Here is a 26,570-nt window from a genome sequence, read left to right as displayed (position 1 = left end):
CCCACAGCTCCAGGCAATGCGGCTTTTGGGAGACCCCCTGGCCAGGGAGGGAGGGTATAACGTAGGGTGACCAGATGGCCCGTTTTTAAAGGGCCAGGCCCATTTGGGGGGACTTTTTCTTATATAGGCTCCTATTATCCCCCCACCCTCTGTCCCATTTTTTCACGCTTGCTGTCAGTTCACCCTAGTATAACGTGAACCCTGCAACGGTTCTTTCGAGTCTCTGGCAAGCACAGAGTCCCAGCCTGCCCTCGCGTCCATTGAAGGTGTTTAGTTAGATTGTCACAGCTCCGAGCGGTCAGGTCCATTGACCCTAACAATAAATAGAGTGTAAACTACTTCGATGAGTAGCCGCCATCTGGGACAGGGCTGTCTTTTCATTCTGTGTTTGTACAGCACCTAGATATAAAATATCATAGCATATAATTAATTCTGCACCAATGTAAAATTAGGCTCATCACAATAACAACAATAATATAAGCCAGAACCACATAGCAAATTCTCTTACACCCTCCTCCCTCCCCCATCACTCCATTACCTCCCACAAGCGCTCAGGGGAGCTTTGCCTTGTGTCCAGAAGGTTCACAAACTCCAGCTCTGGTGACCTGGCCAACAAGGGATTAGCCAGTGACCACTAAACTCATATGAACGGAGGGGGAAGCATGGCCTAGTAGGTAGTGAAGGACATGGCTGCTAAGTTAGGGGCCTGCCCCAGCCAGGGATTCAGCATATCCTTTGGCGCGTCATTCCAGCCTTCTGCACCTCACTTCCCCAGGCTGTAAAATGGGGCTAATAACACCTGCCTAGTGTGAGGTGTCATTACTGTGTGTAAAGCATTGTAAGATAGACAGATGGACGCTGGCAGAGAAAGGGCAAAGGATCTGGAAGTGAGGGAGGGCGAAAGACTGCAAGGGGGTTGGGGAGGATGCAGGGCAGTGCAGAGAAAAATTAAGTTGATAGAAAAATTCTAATCCCTGCAAAACGAGGACAGTTTCATCAGCTGGAGGGCGGATGGAGAAGGCTAAGGCCCGTGCATTATAATTCAGGGGTCAGAGGTCGGCAGTAATCTATAATCTACAAAGAATGAATTGTACAATCTGCAGACTTCCTAATCCAAACTCTGACAAGGACGCCTCTGATCCGCGCTGTGCGAACAGCCTGTGCACCCAGGTCGTTCAGCTGCGAGAACGCTGTGTCTGGCAGGATGTCACACACACACACGCACACCCCTCTCGGGCAGGGCAGGGCTACATCACAATGGGAGTGCTGCGGGACCACGGTGGGGCAGGAGGGCAGAGCCATTCAGTGCACCAGTTACAACTTACACACACACACACACAACATTGACTCCCTCTGTGTTAAGATAATCACAGGCCGCATCTACACTATGGGTGCTGAGCAGCACAGATATGGAGTTGTAGCAGTGCTCCTGTCGCACCATAGTGTAGACGCTTCTTCCAGTGATGGAAGTTTTTTCTCCTCATCTCTGAGCGGTGGTAGCTAGATCAACAGCATCTACACCAGGGGTTAGGCCAGCATAGCTACAGCGCTCCGGAGGTGTGAATTTTGACCCCTGAGCATCGTAGCTATGTTGACCTAGCTGTTAAGTTTGGACCAGGACACAGACCCAAAAGTGTGCACCTGAAAACACTTACGTCTACTCTACACACACAAGTTGTGTCAATTTAACTGAAGGTGTGATGTTCACTCAGCATGGGTACCCTGGTGCAACTTTGTGTGTGGACACCGTCACATGGGTTTAAACCTGGCTTGCATCAGTTTAGCTTGCCCTTCTGAAATGAACTTTGGGTAAAATTGATATAAGAACGTCCACACTCAAAGTTATACTGGTTTAACTGAATTGGCTTCACAGCAAACGATTTGCTAAACCCGTGCAACCTATGTGTAGACGAGGCCTTATTCCAAAGGGGATCTTGATAACAAGGGCTTGAAGGCTTCTGGGCCCCTGAGAATCACGACTTGGGACATACCCCATTAAGGGCCAGACTCAGTTACTTGAGTTATTCCATTAAATCAACAGTTATCCTGATGTGTACCAACTCAACGGCCAGCCCTGCCAGAGGCAGAATGGTCTGAATTAGGAATCAGTGCAGACTTGGTGGGGACAGGTGGTCCTGAGTGCTAATCCTGCCTCTGCTGGGTGACCTTTTGCAAGTCGCTTTGCCTCCCCGTGCCTCAGTTTCCCCATCTTCAAAATAGTACTGACGTTTCACAGGGGGTTGTAAGGCTTATTTAATTCATGTGTGCACAGAGCTTTGAATTCCTTAAGGGCTAAGTTTTTTTTATTTTCCCTCTAGGCCGCTTGATAGTGCGCTGAGGAGAGCATTAGAAACCCTTGAGTGAAACGTGCAAAAGCAGAGTGAAGTGTTGTTAAAGTACAAGAGTGCGCAAAGCTGCCAGTCAGCCAGGCCTGCAGCTTCACAGGACCTTGTTAGCATCTCATGTGTTCAGTCGGTTAACACTGCTTCTGTCTTTCTCTTCCAGGTGCATGGGAGAATGGTAGTGCGACCATAAGATCATGCTCTACACAATGACATGTTGGCTTCCAGTCCTGGGCCTCCATTGGATTCTTCTGAGCACAGCCCGGGTGGTGGCCTGCCCGGCTCGCTGCGAGTGCGCTCCTCAGATCAAGTCCGTGGTGTGTCATCGCAAACGCCTCAGCTCCATCCCCGAGGGGATCCCCACCGAGACCAAGATCCTGGAGCTCAGCAAGAACCGGATCCGCTGCCTGAACCCGGGGGACCTGTCCCCTTACCCTTTGCTGGAGGAACTCGATTTAAGCGAGAACATCATCGTCAGTGTGGAGCCTGGGGCCTTCAGCAACCTGTTTAACCTTCAGATCTTGCGGCTCCGAAGCAACCAGCTCAAGCTGATCCCTTCTGGAGTCTTCACCAAGCTGACCAATCTCACCCTCCTGGACATCAGCGAGAACAAAATAGTCATCCTGCTGGACTACATGTTCCAGGACCTGAGGAACCTGAAGAACCTGGAGGTGGGAGACAACGACTTGGTGTACATCTCCCAAAGGGCTTTCTCTGGCCTCCTAGGCCTGGAGCAGCTGACCATAGAGAAATGCAACCTGACGGCCATCTCAGCCGAATCCCTCTCCTACCTCCAAAACCTGGAGGTCCTGCGGCTCCGACACCTCAGCATCTCCACGGTGGAAGATGGGAACTTCAAGAAGCTCTACAATCTCCTGCAGCTGGAGATCGACAACTGGCCGCTGCTGGAGGACATCTCGCCCACCAGTTTCCAGGGCCTGAACCTCACCTCGCTCTCCATCACCTACACCAACATCACGGCAGTGCCCACGGCCGCCTTGAAGAACCTGGTGTACCTCATGTACCTGAACTTGTCTTATAACCCCATCAGCACTGTGCCCAAGGGCTCCTTCAAGGACCTCATCAGGCTGCGAGAGCTCCACATGGTGGGGGCCTTCTTGGTCTCCGTGGAGCCTCAAGCGTTCTCTGGTTTGAGGCAAATCCGCCTCCTCAACCTCTCCAACAATTTCCTTTCCACCCTGGAGGAGAGCACCTTCCATTCAGTGAACACGCTGGAGACGCTGCGCGTGGACAGGAACCCGCTGGCCTGTGACTGCCGCCTCCTCTGGATCCTACAGCGCCGCAAGACGCTCAACTTCGACGGGCAGCAGCCCATGTGCTCCTCACCCCCTGAGATCCAGGGCAACGCCCTGCGTGACTTCCCGGACTCCATACTCTTTGAGTACTTCACCTGCCAAAAGCCCAAAATCAGAGACCGAAAGTTGCAGCACATAACAGCCCGTGAAGGGCAGTCTGTCTCCTTCCTCTGCCGTGCAGACGGAGAGCCCGTTCCTGCCATCGTCTGGGTCTCCCCTCAGCACAGGATGATCACCACCAAGAGCACTGGACGAGCCACCGTCCTGCCCGGGGGCACGTTGCAAATCCGCTTTGCCCAGGTCCAAGACAGTGGCACCTATATTTGCATCGCTAGCAATGCCGGAGGCAATGACACCTACTTTGCCACCTTGACGGTCAAGGGGCATCCCGTGGACGGCTCCCTTTATGCAAACCGGACCTTGTACCTCAGCGAGTTCAACGACACCTTCCACAACAACACGCAAGTCTTCTTAAAGTTTACATTGGACCTCAAGACCATCCTGGTCTCCACGGCCATGGGCTGCATCACCTTCCTTGGGGTCGTGCTCTTCTGCTTCCTGCTCCTCTTTGTGTGGAGCCGGGGGCGGGGACAGCACAAAAACAACTTCACCGTGGAATACTCCTTCCGCAAAGTAGATGGCCCCACCACCACGGCTGGGCAGGGCAGTGCCAGGAAGTTCAACATGAAGATGATCTGAGCGGCCCCAGGAGGAGGGTGGTTGCTAGTCCACTGCCTGCCGCCAAATGGGGCCCTCCAAGAGCCCGGCAGGGGGTAGGAGCATCCTTCCTTTGTTTTCCAAGTGACCACTTCGTCTGGTCATGTGGCTTCACTCCTCCGAGGATCGAGGCAGTAAAACTCGAGGAGGAACCTGGCTGGGACATTGGCTCAGTTCGACCACAAGGGCTTGAAGGTGACTGGGAGGAGCGAGCAGTTTTCCTCGTTGTCCTTGAACTGAGCAGAAGCATCACTGGAAACGGCCCCAGGGGCCTCCCAGCAGCTTATTCCCATTTCTGAGCACACCCCACCTTCTTTGAACTGTGAGATCCCCCCCCCACCCAGGTCCCAGAGGGCAAGAGCGGGCCAAGGAGGCATGCACAGCCCTTGTGGGTCAGGGCCTCGCGATGTAGCTAACATTCTTTTGTATCAACTATGCATTTTTCAGACCTTGAGCAAGCAGTGTCTGGGCCCGGAAAACCTGCTTCCTTTTTTAAGAGACCATCTGGAACCTTTTCTCGGTTGTTGTTTATGGTTCGTTTTTAATTTGTTGGGTTTTTTTTTTTTAAATGAATTTCCAACAGACGTCTTCCTGGGCGACAAAGGACTCCGGCAGAGCAGCTCCCGGCTGCCCTGGCATGCGCTCCAACCGGCCTGGGCGGCTCGATCCAACGCAGGGGAGGTGCTGTGCTCAGAGGAGTTCCTCTCGGCATTCGGAAGAAGGGGCGGCAAACCCCGGCGCCTGGGGTGGGAATCCCCCTGCACAAGCAATAATAACCCAACCCGACAGTCCCTTCCAGACATACGGGTCTGTGCAGGCATGAATGCCACCCCATTGGCGCTGAGCGGTATTTCCCCAAAGCACACTGGCATTTGAAGCCAGCGAGCAGGCTGCTGGTTGTGGTGGCGGCAGAAACGGGAAGCGCAGCCCCTGTGAGTAATGGTCAGGCCTCGGCAGGCTCAGGGCCGAGCTAGCTGGCCCGCTCGCAGAGGAAATCACCGCGGTAAAAAAAATGACACTGTCTCGACTGCGTCTCTCGCTGCTGCTGGCCTCTCCGCTCTGTTCCGTCCCTGCCCCTCCCTCTGGCTCCACCTCCACTCCATCCTTTCTCTCGAGGCCCCGCCTCTTCCCCGCCCCCTCCCTGAGGCCCCACCCTCATTCCGGCTCTTCCTGCCCACGCTCCACCCCCTCCCCAAGGCCCCTGCCAGCCTGCCGCTCTCCGCCCTCCCCCAAGTCTCTCCCCAAGCCACCAAACAGCTGTTTGGTGGCGGCCACACGGCAGAACAGCTCTTTGGCAGCAGCGCCGTCCCAGAGCTGTGGCTGGTGGGTGTTGAGCATCCATTATTTTCCCCATGGGTGCTCCAGTTCCGGAGTACCCACAGAGTCGGCGCCTACATGGGGAGAATCCCCCATCCCTGTTCTCGGTGGAGCTGCTCCCAGAGGACAGCAGGGTGGAGCTGGGCACACAGTGGGGAGGGATGATGAGGAGCTGCTCTGGCTCCCCTGTGGGAATGGAGGATACTCAGCCCCTGATCCTGTTGGGGGTAAAGAGGCCCTGTCACCCATCCTGGATGAAAGGGGAATGTTTTGTCTGGCCGTGCATCTAACTGCCCAGCTGATGAGTAGTTACCCAGTTTGCCTCGATTGCCATGGCACCTGTGTGTGCAAATTAGGTGTGCGCTTGTGCTTGCACTAATGGGCATGCAGAAATGCACGGGCAGTTTGGAGACGCTGACTCTCTGAGAGGGCACCCCCAAATCAAAAGAGGCAGCCACCAGTGTAAAAAGAGAAGTCCTGACCTGTGGAGCGAGAGAGTGAGCCAGACTCACTGAAACAGAGCGTCAGACCCACGCCGCAAGAGAGAGCACCTGAGCTATGCAATCAGAGCCAGATCCAAAGCCTGAGCCATGTAAAGAAAGGGTCACCCCAAAAACCAGCTGGTCTTTTCTCGAAGCGATCTCCATTTAACCCACAAGCTGGTCTGGTCCTTTGGCTTGCAAGGTCTGCCAGGTCTTCAGAGACCAGCGAGGCAGTGGAAAAACCATACCAGATGTTCCCATGCCTGTAGGGCTGTAACAAGGCTGGAAAATAAACAGCTATTTAAACAATAGCATAACAAAGGCACGCTCCCGCCCCTCCAACCCGCAGAGAAACGCAGGCAGAACCGTTAAGCACAGCAAACGCCACTGCGGCGTTGGCCTCCTCAATTAACCCTTCCACCCGCGGCCACCGAGGGGCCGAAGGTCCCAGCCGTGTGCGCACGCCTGGCCCAGACGCGGATAATAATTCTTCTTGCTGCTCCATTTGTGCCACGGCATTTTCTGTTCACAACTTTGAGTTGAAAGGAAAACAGGGATCATGTCAGACAAAGCGGGTCCATATAGCAGGAGATTTTTTTTTTTTTTTAAAGGAACCCCGGGGAGGGGGGCAGGGCGGCAAGTGACTATCCCAGGTGGGCATGAACTGGATTCGGGATTTGCCCAGGATCTGTGGGTGTTTCACAGCTTTCCCTCTCCAGCCCCACAGAGCGATGCTAACAAGTCACACTGCTGCACCTCTTCCCCGCTGAAGGCCATGTTTAGAGGGACGGCATTTCTTTACAGTGCAGCCGGCTCATCAAGCCCGTTTCACCGGGAAGGTGCCGCTTCTGTTTTATTATCCTCCCGGCCCCTGGCTGTTATGACGCAGAGCTGGCTGGATATCAGTCTCTGACCACGTTACTCAGCCCATAATGTACCCAGCAAAATCGTTCTGCTGGATGGTTCTACTATTAAAGTCATTTGGGAGGGACCCCAGGGCAAGCCATGGCCCCTCTCTTTGCCCCATTTTACTCATATGTAATCATCCGTGCTTGTTAATGCTAATTCGGCACCCTCAATGTGTAGGTCCCTTACAGAGCAGCTCGTAGGGGTGCTGTGTGCACCTTAATTCAGGATTTAGTGGGTGCAAAGCACTTTGAGCTCCATGGAGGAAAGGCCCAAAATAAGAGCATTATAACATAACATACTGGTTAGTGTGTGCACATGCACAGCACTGTCCTCTACTGGATGGAATGGGAACTGCTCCACTGAGTGTCATAGGCCCTATACTGCTAATGGAGATTTGCATTTAGCTTGAGTGGCAGGAGTCTGTGCTTCCGAAGCAGAAGCAGGTGGGGTCTAGCTCCGCTGCGGTCTGAAGTCTTAAGTAGAGCAGTGCAAATAATGGGTTGGTTTTTTTGGTTCACTGGCAGTTCTGAATGGTGGGGAGGTGGGGGGGGCAGAATTAATTTCAAATCAAATCAAAAACAAATTTTTTAAAAAAACGTTACCAAATCAAAATAGCAAAAACCATGGTTGGGTCGAAACAAAACATTTCATTTCGACTGTGTGAGGGGTTTGGGGTGTTTTTTTTACAATCCCTTTTAAGGCAGTTTTCAAACAAAACGTCATTTTGAACTGCAGAAGTTTAAACCTTTTGACTTTCGCTGAATTTTTTTCCCAACACAATCTAACTGCGCTTTGGTGTTGCCAAATCTGCAATTTTTTTTCCCCACCAAAAAAACAAAACAAAAACGTTTTGGCTGAAAAGTTTCACCCAATGCTACCCTTAAGTAGCCACAACGTGCAGCATCAGGAGACGTATTTATCAGCTCCGACAGTTTTATCCCACATTGGACGTCCCAGGCCTCCTCGATCTGTGATATCATTTTCCCCACAGACAGAGAATCTTCACTTCACATGGGGAACGAGCAGGAGGCAAAGGTCTTGAATGCATGCAAAGAAAGTGTCCTCACTAATGAGGAACAAGGGGAGCGGGAGGGGGACTATATAGCTGATGGGCCTGATCCTGCTGCTTTGAAGTCAACAGCACCAGAGGCATCAGAGGAAGCAGGACTGGGCCCAGAATCCCATGCTGGCATGAGTCATCTGTGCAATATTTTTCAGTTTCACTTTGCAGAGTTCCTGCAGATTTTGTCTTTGATTCCCATCCAGAGAGGATCCACCAGGCAGCTCAGCGAATGGTTGCTCCCCTGCTCACTGTGGGTAGAGGGGGTGAAGGACTGGAGCCCATCTCTTCCTTTGTTTTTTAATCATGTCATTTCCCCTTAGTTTTTGAAAAAAATGGAAAAATAAAAAGGTCAAATCTTTCAGAGCAAATTTGCAAACCTGGCTACTCCCCATCAGCATAGCCCTGGTTCTCTAACCCCCGAGCCAGAGGCTGTGCATTGCACTGGGGAATCTCAGCTCCCTCTGCTGCACTCCAACTCATCTGGCCCACAATATGTGCCTTGCAGTGTGCAGACTGGCACAATCATTTTCACTAGCATGGGCCCGTGCAAACCATTCCTAAGGGCAGCAGGAGTAACCGTGAACAGGACTGGGGATCAGGCACCCTGGGTTGTTGCTGGGTAACTTTGGTGAATCTATGTCCGCTGTGTGTGTGTGTGTGTGTCCCAGGGATCTTGACACCACTCCGGGGTATCTGGGACAAGCAGAACCGCTTGCATGTTTTGGGCTGAATTTTATAATGGCTGTTGGAGAAAACCAAAGATCGTGAATCGTCTGTGCCTCACGGGCACAAGAACAGGACAACAGGTCTCCTCGAGTTGTCGCCTCCATCCAAGAGCTGAAGTGCGGAGTGGTGTTATTATTACATTCAGCCCCATGAATGGCTCCCGGGGGAGGTGTTAACATAGCCCATGATAAATTGTAGGCATGAATATACATGCAGATTAACATGCGTGCTTGGCATACAGATACCAGCCTCTGCACGAGCACCTGCTCCCATCCCCGCTGCTCTGCACCAAGGACCTCAAGAGACGCTATCCTCCCCCCGCCCACCCTCCACCATCTCCTCCCCCGCCTCCTCCTCCACCTCTGGCACCATCACGGACTTTCTCTGCAAACGTTCATACGGGAGATGTTAGTTTCTTGGCTCCCCTCGTGGATTAAAACAGGTCTCAGGTGCTGAGGCGCCCCCAGGAAGGAGACTGGGAGGCCTGACACCCTCTCCCCTGGGGCAGGTGGGTGGCTTTTTGCCCCCGCCCCCCTCCTTTATTTTCACAGGTTTTTTCCTCTCCACTTTCTCTTAAGCCCTTATGTGTTTTCTCCCCCTCCCTTTGCTCTTGATGCTGCGTCCCCTGCGCCATGACACACCTGCCGGGCAGCAGCTACCCCAGCTGCAAGGCCTGGGAATGGGAAGACGGCCCTCCTGACTGACTCAGACCCTCCAGCCCAGACACGTTGGCCGAGGGGTTGGTGCACCGGGAGTAGGTCAGGGCAGGCAGCAGACCCCGGCACTGCGTGCCCAGGGGCACCAGGACCCTGCCCAGATGTTATTTTGTGAATGTGTTTTAGGCACAAGGGGTTTGACAATTTAATCCTAAAAGGCACAAGGCCAAATTCCTTCCTGGATGAAATCCACTGGCCTGGGTGAAGTTACAGCCGGGATGAGTCTGCCCGTTCACGTAGCCCACACGGAGGATGTTATGGAACCCGAAAGGGTCACAGCAGCAATTCAGGTCGAGCCAGAGAATCAAATGGCCTGACTGGTTCATCGGAGACACTGAGATCAGAGATGGACAAGACCTAGGTCATCTAGTCTATCTCCTGCACCCCGTGGGCTTTAGGGCCTCTGCTCCAGAGCTTTGGCCAGCCCCAGGTCAAATGACTCACGCAATGTGGCTTCTGACCCCTGCCTGGGGAGCCTGTGTGTTCCCCATTGCTCACCCTGTGTCCCGTTCCCCCCGGCCTCTCCCAGTGCTGCCCCAGTGGGAGGAAGCTCAGGAAGGGGAACCAGCCCTGAGGAGCGCCCACAAGCAGCTGGAAAGGCAGGCATCACTAGGACCCAGAAAGAGAGGGCAATATGGGGGATTGCCCCGCGATCCAGCAGCTGCTCTCTGGGACCATGTCCTTCCTCAGGGCCTGCAGTCCTCGGAGACTGGGCCATCAGCATCAGAGCCTCCCAAAGGTGAGCAGGATCCACCTTCAGGCCGTCCCGAATGACTTACCCTGCTAGAAAGTAAACATTCCACCTCTGTACGTGACGCTTTGTCATCGTCCCTCTCTGGGGCTTGCCCTGGCACCAGGGGCGAGCCCACGTCTCTGCTGAGTCCATATGGCCTGCAGCCGGTTAGCACACAGGCGACCCGCTGAGCTTGGGTGGGGGGTCTTTCTTCAGCTGCCAGCACAGTGGCATGGAACTGGTCAGGCCAGGCTCTGTCTGCCAGGCTCCACAGACAGACATAGGCACCATTGGGGTCTAGCCCTGATTCTGAGCCCGCCCCACCATGCCTTGGCACAGCTGGGCTCACATGGGTGCCAGGCCTCATCCTGCGAACAAGTGCGGCCCTACATGTTGAAACAGACCCTTTAGTTCAGACCAGGTCAGGGGGATCATCCCCAACAGAAGCCCCCACCCTCCACGTAGCCGCATCACCCCCTACTCAGCCGCTGCCGGCAGGTACCAGGGATGCCGGGGCGCCCCTGTTTGTGAGGCTCCGTGGCCCTGCCTGGATTGAGAAGCCAGAAGCGTAGGGCAGGGAGGGAATTCAGTCCCAGATGGGACTGGGGCTGGGTAACCAGGGCGGGGGCCGTGACTGAATGGCAGAAGACATGAAGGAGATGGACAGGCTATGCACGAGCCCCTCGACCAATTCCCCCTGGCCACGCCACCTCTTCACACACGCAGCCCCAACGGCCTAACCAAAAGCAGCAGCGCCCAGAGACCAACCTGCCCATGTCACAGGGACAAGCAGAAGAGCGGGGCTGACCCCGCACCCACACTGAATTGGGGGGCAGCACCCAAACATTGTGGCTTGAGTCCCTCTCTGCAAGGGTCTAATGAGCACGCCCCATCCAAACAGCCGCAAGCTGTGACATTCAGATCCTACCCCAGAGCTGCCCGCCTGGCCTCTGATGTCAACGCGGCTCTCTTTCCTTTGCCCCGATTCATTCATCCACTGCTGAAAATGCCAACATGTCTGCCCTCGGACTGCCAGCAGGTGGGAGCCACCTGCAAGCTTTTCCTCCCCACCAATGCCACCGCTGATCCCTCCTGCAGCCCCCAGCCCACCCCCAGAGAGCTATGCATGCCACGTTGTGTCAGGAGTCCAAGTGGTGTCGTCCACGCAGTTAGCAAGTCCATGGTCAGTGTCCGGGGTTTTTTTTGGGGGGGCAGTGAAAACTTAAGAGCTGGGAAGCCCCGGATGGTTCCTATGGAAGGCCTTGTCCGCACAGAACATGTCCGGTTTCCTATGTAACAAGCATGTGAAATATACCTGAGAAAAGCAACGCGCCTCCCGTGTCGTTTTTCTTCCTCCCCCTCTGCGGAGCGACGCAGGAGAAAAGGCAGAATCGGTGACTGACGGCCTGGAAAGAGGAAAAGTGGGGCGTAGCCACAACCGGCCAGGTGCTCCCAAGTCAGGGTCTGAAATCTGCACTGTCACGCCAGCCTGAATCTGAGTCTGGGCCTCTCTCACTCTGGCTATCAGGAGTTGTTCCCGTGCACGCCATGGACTTGCTCCAGTCTAAAGCTGGGGTAAGTGAGACGAACGGGTACGTCTACATGTCACACTAAGCTCAAGCTCTGACTCAGGTTTGAGATGGAGCCCCTTTTCTGTCCACACACAACTCAGTCTGACTCAGGTCAGCAAGCACTCAGGACCCAGGACCTAAGACCCTGCTAGAGGTGTGGGTCGGAGCCCAAGTCCCGCTCTGACTTGGGTCCAAGCCCTGTCACTTTGCGGTGTGGATGCAGGTCAAGTTGCAGTCCCAAGTCAGAAGGGCTGGGTAGTACAATATGGACCTGTTAGCACGGCTGGTAGACCCGAGTCCAGCAATTGTAAGCCCCGGTTCACAATGCAGTGTGAGCTTGGAAACACTGAGTCCACAAGCCCAGGTTCCACAGAGCTGGGCTTAGAGTGCAGTGTAGACATACTCTGACTCCAGTGGAGTGACTCCAGATTGACACCGCCCTGGCTGACAGCAGGACCTGCACCCCCGACAGAGCCATTAGGGCCCAGATCCCCAAAGGTACTGAGGCTTCTAACGCCCACTGATGTCAATGGACTAGGGCACCTCAACACCTTGGAGGACCTGGGCCTAGCACCCTAACTTTGGTGATTGGCACACAGCCAAGCATTTCCCCGTTGGGTCACACGCATTTGTGATGGGTCTGGGGAAAGGGATTGCTCTGCATTGGCTCTCCCCAGAACCAGGAGATGGTCTCAGGGAGTGCCTCACAGATCGGCATCTGCATTGCAAGCAGCACCCCACAGGGCAGGCTCAGGATTCAGAGGGACGTGGAGACAGTTGTCTCTGCACCTCGTGTGATCCAGATCATCCCGTCTGAACTGCCAGGCCTAGTATCTAATTATTCAGCTGCTGCAGCGTCAGCTGCTAAACATTACTGCAAACAAGAGACAGCCCAAACTCTCTTGGTTATTATTATGTGCGCTGTGGTAGCATCCAGGAGCCCCAGGAGCCCACTGTGCTAGGTGCTATACAAACACAGACAAAGATGGTCCCTGCCCCAGACAGAATCCAATCTCAGTAAATCTCTTGATTTAAATCCATTGCTAGCTGGAAACAAACAAATAATGAAGCATGAGAACTTCATTATTCAGGTTGGCATGAGTACTTCTTTTCAGGTGGGACACAGAGCTTAAGAAAGAGTTAACAGGCCCACTTTATATTAACATGGCACCTACAGAGAGTTTGCTAAGATTCCTGGTGGATTAATAAATTGCTATCAATTATGAAGTAATTATGCATGTCGGGTTTTTTAAATACTTAATAGATGACGCTAAAACAACCTGTGGAGGGTCACTGATGCAGCACCTGCCCCGTGGCCCTCTCACAGCACTGAACAAAGGCGGGTCAGTGTCATGATCACTGCTTGACAAATGGGGACACTGAGGCACAGAAAGGCAAAGTGACTTGACCAAAGTCACACAGCAAGTTATTGGCACGGAAGAGAAACCGAAAGTCCAATTGCCCAGCCCTAGTGCCCTAGTGGCCAAGGAACTCAAGAAGTGGAGGGGCAGCAGCAGTTATTACCTGGTGGAAAGTCAATTACTGACCCTGCCAAGGAACAGCTTGGAGGTCGCCTGGAGAGCCCTGAGCCAAATGGGGACTTATTTAAAGGGCTCTTGGGTTACCAGGTGCTTTGCACCAGTCGCCCACCCCAGTCCTCGTGAATGAGGAACAATGCGGCGACAAATAATCGTGAACTGGACTTGATGCTTCCGTTGGCTTCAGCACTATGACATAGCTCACTGCCCCCCCCACCCCAGCAGCCCACAGGTCAAATTGGGAACACAGGCAAGATCAGAGCCAGCATGAAGGAGAATTGGGCGGGGGGAGGATGAAGTTTGTGGAGGGGGGGGAACGTGATCAACAACTCACTTGACAGGAGAGGTGGGTCTGATGCTTTGCAGGGGGGCTAGTGAGGCAGGGGTGGGGGGAGGTGACACAGGCTCCTGAGAAGCATTCTTGGGGTGAACAGAGACGGTGGGTCCTTGCGACACAGAAAATCCATCATCCCACCCCACCTCTCAGCCCCACCTGACCCACGCCTCACCTTCACCTACAAACACCCCATCAGCAGCCTTGCAACTGCTTTCCCACTCCCCCCATACCCCTCCCTGCTGAGCTGCAAGGGGTGCTGTCCTTTGCCCTCCCCCACCCGCCCCCAGTGCAACCTGAGTGTTACATCATGACCCAAAAGGGGCCCTTAGATGTTGCTGGGATCGTTAATCTGGCCCTGCCTTAAGATGGTTCCACATCTTCAGGACCAATGTGACTCCAGCACCCGATTCCCTCAAGGAAAGAAAAGTTGTGGGGTGAGCAGGAAGGACATTAGGACACACGGGGCCTGCAGCCAGCGGAGAGGACCTCGTATGGGGAATAAGAAATAGAGGGGAAGGGGACAGGTCCCATCCCAGCCTCCCTCCCCCCCACCCCCAATTTGGGCCTTTCCTAAAGAACCGGTCGCCCCTAGAACCCCTGGGCAGCAAATCGAGGTAGAGTCGAATTAGTGGCAACGCTGCCCTCTGCTGGGAAGAAGCAGCACTGATGATGGAAAAACTACCAGCCATCCCACTCCCCCACGCCCCATAATACATGGGCCGTGATGTGAAACGAGCGCCAGTCAGTCCTGGAGCTGGGTCAGGTGTGAAGTCACATGGCAAATTAACATCACACAGGGTAACGGTATGGGGATGCGGCACAGAATTCACTAGAGGCTTTGCCACATTTGAGTAGAGTGGCCCCAATGCACCCCCAGAATACCGGACATTCTGGTACTTCCACGAATGGCATGGGCCCACCTGCATGCCCCTGCCTCCACCGGTGGGACCTGGCATGCAGTGTGCGGGGGCGGGGCGGCACGCTCTTCAAAATGGCATCCTCCATGTGTGATACCAGAAAAAATCATGTCCAGGACTGGACAGGGGACAAACCAGAAAAAAGCAGGCTTAAAACCAGACAAACAGCCTGCCTACTTTTGATTAATTGTCCCAAAATCAACATGATTAGATAGATAGATAGATAGATAGATAGATAGATAGATAGATAGATATTGGGGTGTGTATGTAGATAGATAGATAGATAGATAGATAGATAGATAGATAGATAGATAGATAGAAGCAAATATCATGATGCAAGATCAATACATCCTTTGGGCTCAAGGTGCTATAGCTCTGTATAAATGTAAGCATGAAAGATGGAGGTTACTTACCTGTAACTGGAGGCTACTTGGTCCCTAGCTGCATTCCACACATTGGATACGCACGCACATTATGCACCTGAGTCCAGAATTTTTTGTACACTGCATCCGTTGGCGCGCACTTGCATCGTAGTTCTCCTCGTGTTCCGAGCCAAGGGCATAAAAGGAGGTGCAGGCTGAGGCCTCTCCAGTTTCCCATTCTTACCGCAGTTCAAACAGTCTGCAGCAGAGGGGATGGAGGGCAGGTAGTGGAATACACATGGGGACCACACATCTGGAAGAACCAACAGCTGCAGATCAGTAACTCCATTCCTTCTTTGAGTGACGGTCCCTATGTGTATTCCCCAGGTGGGAGATTAACAAGCAGTAGTCAGACTGGGGATGGGGGGGAGGATGCAGAAGCGGTAACTGACTGGAGTGCTGCTGTCCCCACAGCTGTAGCCACAGTTGATGACTGGACCAGAGCGTAATGTCTTCTGGAGGTACACAAAGAGCTCCAAGTAGCTGCCCTACTTATCTCCAGGAGGGTAAGTCTCTCAGACATGGAGCTGAAGTAGCTTGACTCTAATGGAATGAGCTCTCAGGACCGGGAATGTGAGCTAATTAGTAACAAAGAGTAATACAACCCAAGATCCATTTTGAAAGTCGCTGCATTGATATAGCTTGACCCCTTGATCGTTCTGCTATGGAAACAAATAGTTTAGGTATCTAACACCCTTTGTTCTTTGCAGATAAGACCTTCAGATATCTAGAAAATACAGCTGTCTCTCTTCATCTGAGGCATGTGGTTTTGGAAAAAAAAAATACTGGAAAGTGGATTACCTGATTCATATGAAACTCAGAAACTACTTTAGGAACAAATCTAGTGTGGTATCGTAACAAGACCTTTTCTTTGTAGAAGGTGGTACATGGTGGGTCTGCCATGAGCGCTCCCAGCTCACTGACTCTTCTGGCTGACCTTATGGCTATTAGAAAGGCCACCTTCAAGGACAGAGGGGCTATAGACCATGTGGCTAGATACTCAAATGGGGGGGTTAAGTGAGCAAGACCAGAACAAAACTGAGGTCCCACTGAGGTGCAAACTTCACAAACGGTGGAAGGGACCTGAGAATCCCCTTCAGAAATGTAGTTGTGATAGGTGAATGAATGTGGTACCATTATCCACCAGAGGATGGAGAGCACTGATCACTGGTAAAACTAAGCATGAGACCCTAAGACTGAAGGGCAAGTAGCTACTCTAAAGATAGCAGGTTTCAGAGTAGCAGCCATGTTAGTCTGTGTTCGCAAAAAGAAAAGGAGGACTTGTGGCACCTTAAAGATTAACAAATTTATTTGAGCATAAGCTTTCGTGAGACTGCTGAATTGGAATTAATTTGCAAACTGGATACAATTAACTGAGGCTTGAATAAAGACTGGGAGTGGATGTGTCATTACACAAAGTAAAACTATTTCCCCCTTGTTTATTCCCCCCCCCCCCCACTGTTCCTCACACGTTCTTGTCAACTGCTGGAAATGGCCCACCTTGATTAGCACTACAAAAGGTTCCTCCCCTCTCCTCCCCCTCCCCCCCGCTGGCAATAGTTCACCTTTCCTGATCACTCTTGTTACAGTCTGTATGGTAACACCCATTGTTTCATGTTTTCTATGTATATAAAATCTCCCCACTGTATTTTCCACTACATGCATCCGATGAAGTGAGCTGTAGCTCACGAAAGCTTATGCTCAAATAAATTGGTTAGTCTCTAAGGTGCCACAAGTCCTCCTGTTCTTTTTTCCAAAGACAGCAGGGATCCTGGTGGATTCCAGAGACAAGTTGTGCTGGTGAGCCCAAGAGAGATATGCTTCCATTTTGCCCCACAACAGCTTCTCATAGAGTCCTTTCTGTTCTGGTTAAGGAGCGACTGCACCCTTTCAGAACATGCATGCTCTACTTCTGATGCCTCTGCAACTACCTGTCACTGAGTGGCAGCAGTCCTGGATTGGGGCGCTCGAACCAGCCCTTGAGCTGTGTTAGAAGGCCCAGCAATGTGGGGATGTTCATGGGTGGGTGAACTGAGAGCTTCAGCAGATCCATACACCAGAGCGGTCTTGGCCAGTTGGGCGTAATCAGGATGACTCAAGCTCTGTGTCGGCGGATCTTCGGTTGTGGTATCAATGGGATGAGAGGGAAGGTTTACCCCAGAGGATCCTTCCATGACATTGGTAGGGTATCTTGCTTCAAGCCCTTGCCCAGAGCTGCTCTGGAGTTGTACCAAGGAAGTTTTGAGGTGTAAAGATCCAAAGCTTGTGTTCCCCGTTGGACAAAGATATTGTCAAGAACTGAATTGTGAATCTCCCATTTGTGGAAAAACGTCCACTCAGGCTCTCTGCTAGGGAGTTTTGCAGCCTTGGTAAATATGCTTCTGATAGGGTTATGCATGGCTGATGCAGCAGTTCCAGAGGGCGACTGCATCCATGCACAGAGGGAGAGATCTCACTTCCCACTGCTTGTTTATATAAAATGTTGTTCTTATGATGTTCAACATTATTTGGACATGTCTGGATTGGACGAGCACGGTGAAGGCGATGCAGGCTCACTGAACCACCTGGAGTTCTAGTAAATTGATGTGCATTCGGGACTCCCGCAGGATCCAGACACCTCGTGCTCTATGATCTCCCATGTGAGCACCCCAACCCAAAAGGGAGGTGTCAGTAATGACAGCTGCCGCAGGAGTCAGTGTGAGGAAAGGGATCCCCCACAAACCTTTTACAGTTTTGTCCGCCAGACAAGAGAGTCTCAAACTGTGGGTGGACTTGTAATCTTACTGTTAATGTTCCCTTCTCTGTTGAGTACAGGTAGAGAAGCTAGGCTTGTAGGCAGCGAAGATGAAGCCTGGCTAACGGCGTCATGTGTGTGTGTGAGGGCATGTCGCAAGGAGGGAAGTTCTGACTGACGTCTTGGCTTTGATGTGTGAGAGCACTCATGGCCTCAAACCGCTCGAGAGGTGGATATGTCATAAATATAAAGGGAAGGGTAAACCCCTTTAAAATCCCTCCTGGCCAGAGGAAAAATCATCTCACTTGTAAAGGGTTAAGAAGCTAAAGGTAACCTCGCTGGCACCTGACCAAAATGACCAATGAGGAGACAAGATACTTTCAAAAGGTGGGAGGAGGGAGAAAAACAAAGCATCTGTGTCTGTCTGTATGATGCTTTTGCCGGGGACAGAACAGGAATGGAGTCTTAGAACTTAGTAAGTAATCTAGCTAGGTATGTGTTAGATTATGATTTCTTTAAATGGCTGAAAAAATAGCTGTGCTGAATAGAATGAATATTCCTGTCTGTGTGTCTTTTTTGTAACTTAAGGTTTTGCCTAGAGGGATTCTCTATGTTTTGAATCTAATTACCCTGTAAAGTATTCACCATCCTGATTTTACAGAGGTGATTCTTTTTTTACTTCTATTAAAAGTCTTCTTGTAAGGAAACTGAATGCTTTTTCATTGTTCTAAGATCCAAGGGTTTGGATCTGTGGTCACCTATGCAAATTGGTGAGGATTTTTACCAAACCTTCCCCAGGAAGTGGGTGGCAAGGGTTGGGAGGATTTTGGGGGGGGGGAAGATGTGTCCAAACTACGTTTTCTCAGGAACCCAGATAAAGTTTGGTGGTGGCAGTGGAAGTCCAAGGGTAAAATAGTTTGTACCTTGGGGAAGTTTTAAGCTAAGCTGGTAAAAGTAAGCTTAGGAGGTTTTCATGCAGGTCCCCACATCTGTACCCTAGAGTTCAGAGTGGGGAAGGAACCTTGACATACGCTCTTGCTGTGATCAGGTCCAACATCGCCCCTGTAAAATGTATGACCGTTGTGGAGTCAGTGTGGATTTTTCATGATTGATGCAGACAGACAGCAAAAGCAGAAGGTTGAGCAGAACACTGGTTATTTGCTGGACTTCCTTGCAGGAACTGCCCATCAGAAGCCTGTCGCCAAGATAAGGGAAGACTGTAAACCCCTCTGTTCTCATCCAAGCTGCCACTACTGAAAAAACCTTTGTAAAGACCCTGGGTGCTGTGGCCAGACCAAAGGGGAGGACTCTAAACTGGTAATGGTCTTGATCAAAGCAGAACCTGAGGAACCTCTTGTGGGCTGGGTGGATGTCTATGTGAAAATTTGTCTTTCCTGTCAAGAGCCACAAACCATGTGCCCTCCTTTAACGAGGGAATTATCAAGGAGATCATGTGAAATTTTAGCTTTCCCATGACTCTGTTCAGCGGCCTCAGATCAAGAATTGGTGTCTGTCCCCCATTCTTCTTGGGGTTCAGGAAGTAAAGGGAATAAAATCCCTTCCCTTGACATTGAGGTGGAACCCTTTCTGTGTCTCCAGTGAGAAGGGAGTTCACCTCTGGTCGTAGAATCTCCCTGTGAGAGTGGCCCCTGAAAAGGCTCCAGGAAGGAGGCTTGTGGGTAGGAGGTCCCAGAAACTCAATCAGATAGCTGCCATGAATAATCTCCAATACCCATGTGCCTGTAGTTAGAACCCTCCCATTTTTGGCAAACTGGGTAAGACAGCAATGGCCGAGGGGGGCTGCTTTGCAGAGGAGGGGGATGAAGCAGCACTAATAAGGGGACACGAGTTTTGACAGTCCCATCCAAAGAAACTCTTAGTTTGGGGGTTAGAGTACGATGTGGCGATGGATGTTGCAGAGGCTGGGTTCCTGGCTCTATAAATCTTCTGTCTCTTGCATGGTGGCTCCCGAGGATGTTGGTGGTAAATGGTTGAGGAGGCGGTCTTGCCCTATACCCCAGTCTATGGTGTTTTCTCTTAGGGCAGGGGTATAAATGCCCAGGATGTGAAGCGTTGTCCCCCAGCGTTTAAGGGAGTGGAGAGACTCATCCTTCTTCTCGTGGAATAGGTTACTAGTATCGAAGGTCAGATCTTGGATGGTAAAGAAACCTGGAGATTGTAACCACAAGTCTCTCTTCATGACTGTGACCGTGGCCATCCCCCTAGATGCAGTATCTGTTGCGTCGACCGCAGCTTGGAGGGAAGGTCTGGCCACCAATATGCCCTCATCCGCTGAGGCCTGGAAGCAGGCCCTGTCCTCCTCAGGAAGCTTGTCCTTAAAATTCCAAAAACATATTATAATTAGTAACATCGTATTTGGCCAAGAGGGCCTGATCATTTGAGATCCTGAACTGGAGGGAGGTGGAAGAGACCTTTCTCCCCGTAGGATCAGGTTGCTGGGGTCCCTTATCAGAGGGCGTAGCCTTTAGGTGCTGTTGCTTGAACCACTCTGTAGCTGCCCACACCACCAAAGAGTTAGGTGGTGGGTGAGAGAACAAAAACTCTCCCTCCTGGGGCAGAACAAAGTAGCGCTTCTCGGTCCTCTTAGGGTGAGAGCACAAGAAACAGGAAGGTGCCAAACCATCTTTGCCAGGTCTGTGATGGCCTCATTGATGGGGACGGGGCACTTGATGGGGACCAGAAGGCTGCAGAATGTCTAGGAAGTTGGGCCGAGATTCCTGGACTTCCTCAAGCTGAATCTGCAGCACTGCGGCCACCTTGCACATGAGCTCTTGGTATTGTTTGAAGTCATCTGGCGGAAACAAGGAAGACAGAGTAACCACCTCATCCAGTGAGCACAATGAGATTGCTCCCAGAACGAGCAGAACCGGCTCACCTTCCTCTTCTGAATATTCCAACTGGGCTGGTTGTGGGGGTCCATGTGATGGCAAATAGAGACACCTGGGATTGGTGCTGGAGTCCTACTAGGGCTCCCATGATCCCCAATGTTGCTGGCAGAGGAACCCTATGGCATAGATGTCTCTTGGACAACTGTACCCGGTTGGAGGCCAAAACCCTGATCCTCTGAGGCGCCTGTCTCGTGCCACCTCTGCCCGATACTGCAGAGATGCCTCAGGGGCCTCAGACTCATCCAAAGAGAAAGCCGATCTCTTATGTCCAGCGGAACTGGTGGCACTGATGGTTGTGGCTCAAGACTGGCAGGTGGGATGGGAGAATGAATCTGCATCATTGGGATAGCCTCTTCCTCTGATGTATCAGCATCCCAGAATAGAGACAGCCTCAGTAGGAGGAGTTAATGCGGATAGGAAAGAGCAAAGATGTCCTCTGGGGAGACATAGGTCTCTGATCGCCCTGGGGCATGAGGAGAGTCCATCGGCAGAGCTGTCGGAACTGGAGATTCCCTGATCACTGTGGAAGTCAGCTCTCCCAGTGCAGCTACTGGTACCACATCATCTCTAGAGCTGGTGGGAGCACCAGGATGAAGTCAAGGTGGGAGTGTTTGATGACTGTCAGTGAGGTGACGGCTTCTCCTCTGTCCCCTCTTTGCCACGGGCGTGTTCTGCTGAGTCATTAAGTTTGTATGTCACAAACGTGGCTGTGTCAAGACAATGCAGTGTAACATGATGGCACCCTTCTGAAACCTAGTCAGATTGCATCAGAATATAATCACGTCCCAACGCAACATTGTGGCCCAGTGACGTGTCACGGGTCCCATGGCCAGTTAACATCCTGCAAGACAGGCTCCCAAGACATGGGATCAATCTGTCCCCGTCAGGAGGGTCCCAGAAATACTGGAAAGGAAGCAGCCCTGACCCCACTCCAGTGAGACAAATGGCCTCTTTGAAAATGATTAGGCTGATCCCTGCAGCTCGGATCTTGATTCTTCCAGAGCTGAACTTCTGCAATGCTGGAGGGGTTCTGGGTCACATCTGGGCTCATCTCTAACTGCCACTGAAAATGCTTTGCTGCAGGTACCCCACAAAGAGCCCATGAAGATGTGGGGTGCTGCTGCAAAGGGCCCATCAGTACAGTGTCCGAGTGCCTCAACACAAAGCCGATCAAAATCACATAGTCTATGTATAGATCTGGATCAGAGAGTGAACTGTGGCACTCACGTCAACAAAGTTCTACTAGGAACTAGCTCAAGACCACTACTTCCCCTTCCACATAAGAGGAAGTGAGCAGGCCTCAGATGGGACTGGCCCGCAAAAGCGAATTGCAAACCGGCTGTGAAATCAGCATGACTTACTTCCTTTTTGAATGGGCCTTTAATTCCTTTAAAATCAAAGCAACAAGATCGCTCAGCAAAGCCATGCTAATGAGCAGCAATGCTCTAAATAACCCACTGATCTCCACCAGAGGAGGGGCTCAAGAGTCTTCCCAGTGGCATAGTATTTAAAAAAATGACCAAAAAATAAGACAATTAGAAAATGCAATTTTCCAGCTGGTGCATTTAAAGATCTTATCTCCCACTGGGAGGAAAAACCAATTTCCTTAGAAATTAAGAAGCCTTCACAGTTAGCTAGAAGAGTTTGCTGCTTCAGTTCCTGGAATCCGAGGCCTGTAGAGCTTAGAGAAGTAGTAAAGGATTGTGTGGAGCTTTTCACCTCTAGGTTATTGCTCTGAGTCCAGGGGTGAAAGTAACTTAAAGGACTTACCAGTACTTCGGAGTCCTGAGCAGGGGGGCATGGCCTTGACCAGAAGAGGCAGGGCCTTTAAATACCCAGCCCCTTTAAATCAAGATTTAAAGGCCTCAGGGCTCCGGCTGTGGCTGGGAGCCCCTGGGCCTTTAAATCACCCCCGGAGCTACCAGCTGCAGAGGCAGCTGGGAGCCCCGGGGCTCAGGGGCAATTTAAAGGACCCCGGGCTCCAGCCACCACTACCACAGCAGAGCTCCGGGCCCTTTAAATCAGAGCCGGAGCCCTGCCACCGCTATCCCAGGGGCTCCGGCGGTGGGGCTCGGGCCGTGCTTTAAAAGGCCCAGGGCTCCGGCCACTGCGGGGAGCCCTGGGCCCTTTAAAGCGCCAGCCTGGGGAAGCTGGTCCGGTCCGGCAGGGCATACCAGCTTTCACCTCTGTCTGAGTCCAACTCAGGACAGCAGTGACCAGAAGCTGTGACAGACTCATGTCAGTTTGGTGGCCCGTGTGAAAGAGTTGACAGCTTTCAGTCCAGTTCTTAGTGGTAAGCTGATTGTATTTCAAAACCCGCTATCACCAGGGCAGGCCGTCTCTGGGGATCATCCCCTGTGAACCATTCAGCAGCCTGATTCTCCTGGGCTGGGATATGGGCAACACCCATCAACTTCATGAGGGCTTTGTCTCGGATTTTATCTTAGTTCAAACTTCCTGAACTTCAGTTAAGGGCAGAGAAAGCCCCTAGCCTACACCTGAGTCATCCAAGGAGTCCTACAAACCAGGGGAAATACACTTTGACAGCCGTGATATTTCTCAGGTAAAAACAGGCAGCAAAATCCCTCAGGCCTTCTTCATGTAAACTCCCAGGGAAATTCCTCCCTGGCTCAGGGACAGAGGAAGGTGACATGTGCTTCCCTCTCCAGTGCTCTTGAGATCCAGCCCAGCTCCCAACATAAGGATGTCCTGGCCACTCCCCACTCCCCATTTGTCCCCGCCCACCCCAGGACACCCCCTGAACAGGGACCTCCACTGAGGCACTGAGGGTGGTGGCTTGACAGGTCCCTGGGCATTCATGTGACCGCTTTGTGGTGCAGAGAGGTTATAGGGGTCAATCAAGCCAATTTTTCCCCCTGGCCAGGTTACCTTTAACGGTCTTTAGTATTTCAAAGGACCTTCTTCAATGTTCCTTCCCATTGTGCAGCCAGTTCTAAAGGAGGATGCATACAAAGCCACAGTTACATCAGATAAAGCAAACTATCACCAAAACCCAACCCTGACATGGGTGGGGCATAAACAAACCACTAGCTGACTTCCCCTCTGACTAGGTTCTTCCATAACTCTCCTCTTGGGTTGAAACACCTTCCTCTGTAACATCTGCTCCTGGCCACTGGACTATGAGGAGCCAGGGGAGGCGAGGCAAGGGTCTGATCCAGGATGGCCATCCCTTTGTTCCAGTTCAGGAGCACAGGGTCAGAATTGTTTCCCTTTCTCCCCAGTGCTTTTTCCTACTGAGGTAGGAGTCCCTTGAGATTAGGGTGCTGGTATCCTGTTTTAGGCCTTTTTTCTTAACAGAGGCCAGGATGGATGCTCAACGCACACTCCTTGCTCACCTTGCTGAGGAAAAGCAATGGTGAGGTGATTTGGGGCCTCTGCAGTGAAACTGGGATGGGTTTGAAGGGTCAGGGACCGAGGTGAGCAACTCCCAATGTTCCATCAGCCACCCACCGCTGCCCAAGCAAAGGGCCGCCTGGTGTACTTTGTGTGAACATCAACAGCCGCGGCTTCGCTTTTGGGTCTTAAGCTGCGGGGATGGTCATCAAAGGGGTTGTCGAAAGCTAGCATGAAGAAAGGGGAAATGATCCGTTAAAGGAGAACTACGCAGATAATAACCCACATCACAGACAACCCCAGTGACCAGCTGCCTGGAACGAGAGCTGGGCATGAAATGGTTTTCCCGCCCTGTGGAAATTATCGAGATTTCAAACACTGTCCTGTTCTGCACCAGAATGAAACTGAGACGGGTCAAAGTTTTGGTTTCGGTTTTCTTTTGGCGGAGCTGGGGAGACTTTGGCTTTTAAAACACTTTGAATAATGTCAGTACAGAAAGACAGTAAAAACAAAAAGATAAATTACACATTCAAAAACAGTTGCCCATCCCACACAGTACAGAAGCGCATTTCCCAGAGCCCACCTCTGAATAAATTGATATAAAAATACAATATCTAAACTCCAAATGAAGGCGTAAAACCACTAAATAGCTAAAAAACCACTAAATATCTAAAAAATTGAAGATCACCAGCAACCCCAGTATCATCATTTACATCGTCTACTTTTGAAAATGGCCTTCTTTGCTTGACCCAAAATAAAATTTTCAGGGCATATCCCAGATCTACTTGTAAGCCTATCCTTAACAGTAAAAATAAACACAGTAGGAGAAAAAATGAAGGGACAATAACTGAAAAATACCCTGAAGTAAAGCAAATAATGGCTGCAACCTGGAACAAGGAGGAAACATATGAAAAACAGTCTCCTCCGTGTCACAAGAAGGACATGATATGGAGATCTGCAGAGTCAAATGCTGCATAAGCACATTTGTGGCAGTAGCCCCGTGAAGAATTCCCCATTGGAGATCACCTGCCCTCTTTGCAATTGGAGGCTCATATGAAGTTTGCCTAGTTGGATGGTTGGAGTTCACCACCGAAGCTGTCTTCTCCATGTCATATCAGGATGATCAATAAGCGTTTGAAAAGGACAAATCTTCACCGCAAGCACCTACAATGACTTATGCCCGAAGCTATTAAAAGTAAATTGAGAAGACTCATTGAAGGCAAGCAAGCTGCAGGCTTGTCACCATCACAATCCACAGCAGGAGCAACAGGCTGGAAAATAGAAACCTGAGTATAATCAGGAAGGGCTCATTCAAGGAGGCACCAGGCCAGACAGGCAATACTGCCCCTAGGAAGAGTTGATTCCACCTCTGATAAAAACCGAGAAACCCAGTGAACAGAATGAAAATCCAGCTTGGCAGCCAAGAGATCCACTGAGACCCACGTAAAACTAGTAACACCAAGTGAATGAACTGGTTTTGTGACACCTGCTGCAATAAAAGGCGAGACAAGACTCCTAGAAACAAGATTAGGAATTCTCACGGCAGGGTTATAAACAAGGGGTTCAGCAAGCAGCCCTGGGAACTCCAGCCGCCGATCCTGCAGCCTCCACTTTAAAAATCTCCAAGCATTAAAAAGACTTTAATAAAAACCTGGTAACACCTCAGTACCCCCAGTGTCCAAGAAAAAAAGTTCCCCGTCAAAATCCAAACCCCCTACCCACCGAAGAAAAGCAAAGGCCAGTTGCTTTCAAGGAACAGGCTCTTCCCCAAACAACAGCTGCTGCAGAGACTAAAATCAAAAACTACCAACTCTCCTCAAAAGACAAATGAGACCTCGACCGTCTTCCACAACGGACAGATACAAAACACTCTGCTTCAGTCAGTGATGGATGTCTCAGAAAAAGTCCAAAAGAAACTTCTGAACTTTTTCTAAATAGAGCAGAGGGGGATCCAGAACAAAATTCAATAATAATGGGGGATTTCAACTCTCCCTATATTGACTGGGTACATGTCACCTCAGGGTGGGATGCAGAGATGAAGTTTCTTGACACTTTAAATGACTGCTTCTTGGAGCAGCTAATCCTGGAACCCACAAGAGCAGAGGCAATTCTTGATTTAGTCCTAAGTGGAGCACAGGATCTGGTCCAAGAGGTGAATATAGCTGGACCACTTGGTAATAGTGACCATAATATATTAAAGTTAACATCCCTGTGGCAGGGAAAACACCACAGCAGCCCAACACTGTAGCATTTAATTTCAGAAAGAGGAACTACACAAAAATGAGGAAGTCAGTTAAACAAAAATTAAAATGTACAGTGCCAAAAGTGAAATCCCTGCAAGCTGCATGGAAACTTTTTAAAGAAACAGTAATAGAGGCTCAACTTAAATGTAGACCCCAGATTAAAAAACGGAGAACCAAAAAAGTGCCACTGTGGCTAAACAACAAAGTAAAAGAAGCAGTGAGTG

At 51.2% G+C, this 26,570-nt stretch overlaps 1 protein-coding gene across 1 annotated transcript; it reads left to right on the top strand.

The window, feature by feature from the left end:
- Window positions 1-2,539: 2,539 nt before the first annotated feature.
- LINGO3 (leucine rich repeat and Ig domain containing 3) lies at window positions 2,540-4,357 on the top strand. Its single transcript, XM_077842252.1, has one exon. It carries the CDS (start codon window positions 2,540-2,542, stop codon window positions 4,355-4,357), a length of 1,818 nt encoding a protein of 605 aa, XP_077698378.1.
- Window positions 4,358-26,570: the final 22,213 nt, after the last annotated feature.

Source organism: Eretmochelys imbricata, chromosome 25 (assembly GCF_965152235.1).
Source record: "Eretmochelys imbricata isolate rEreImb1 chromosome 25, rEreImb1.hap1, whole genome shotgun sequence".
NCBI lineage: Eukaryota > Metazoa > Chordata > Testudines > Cheloniidae > Eretmochelys > Eretmochelys imbricata.
This window is presented reverse-complemented; position numbering and strand designations above follow the sequence as displayed.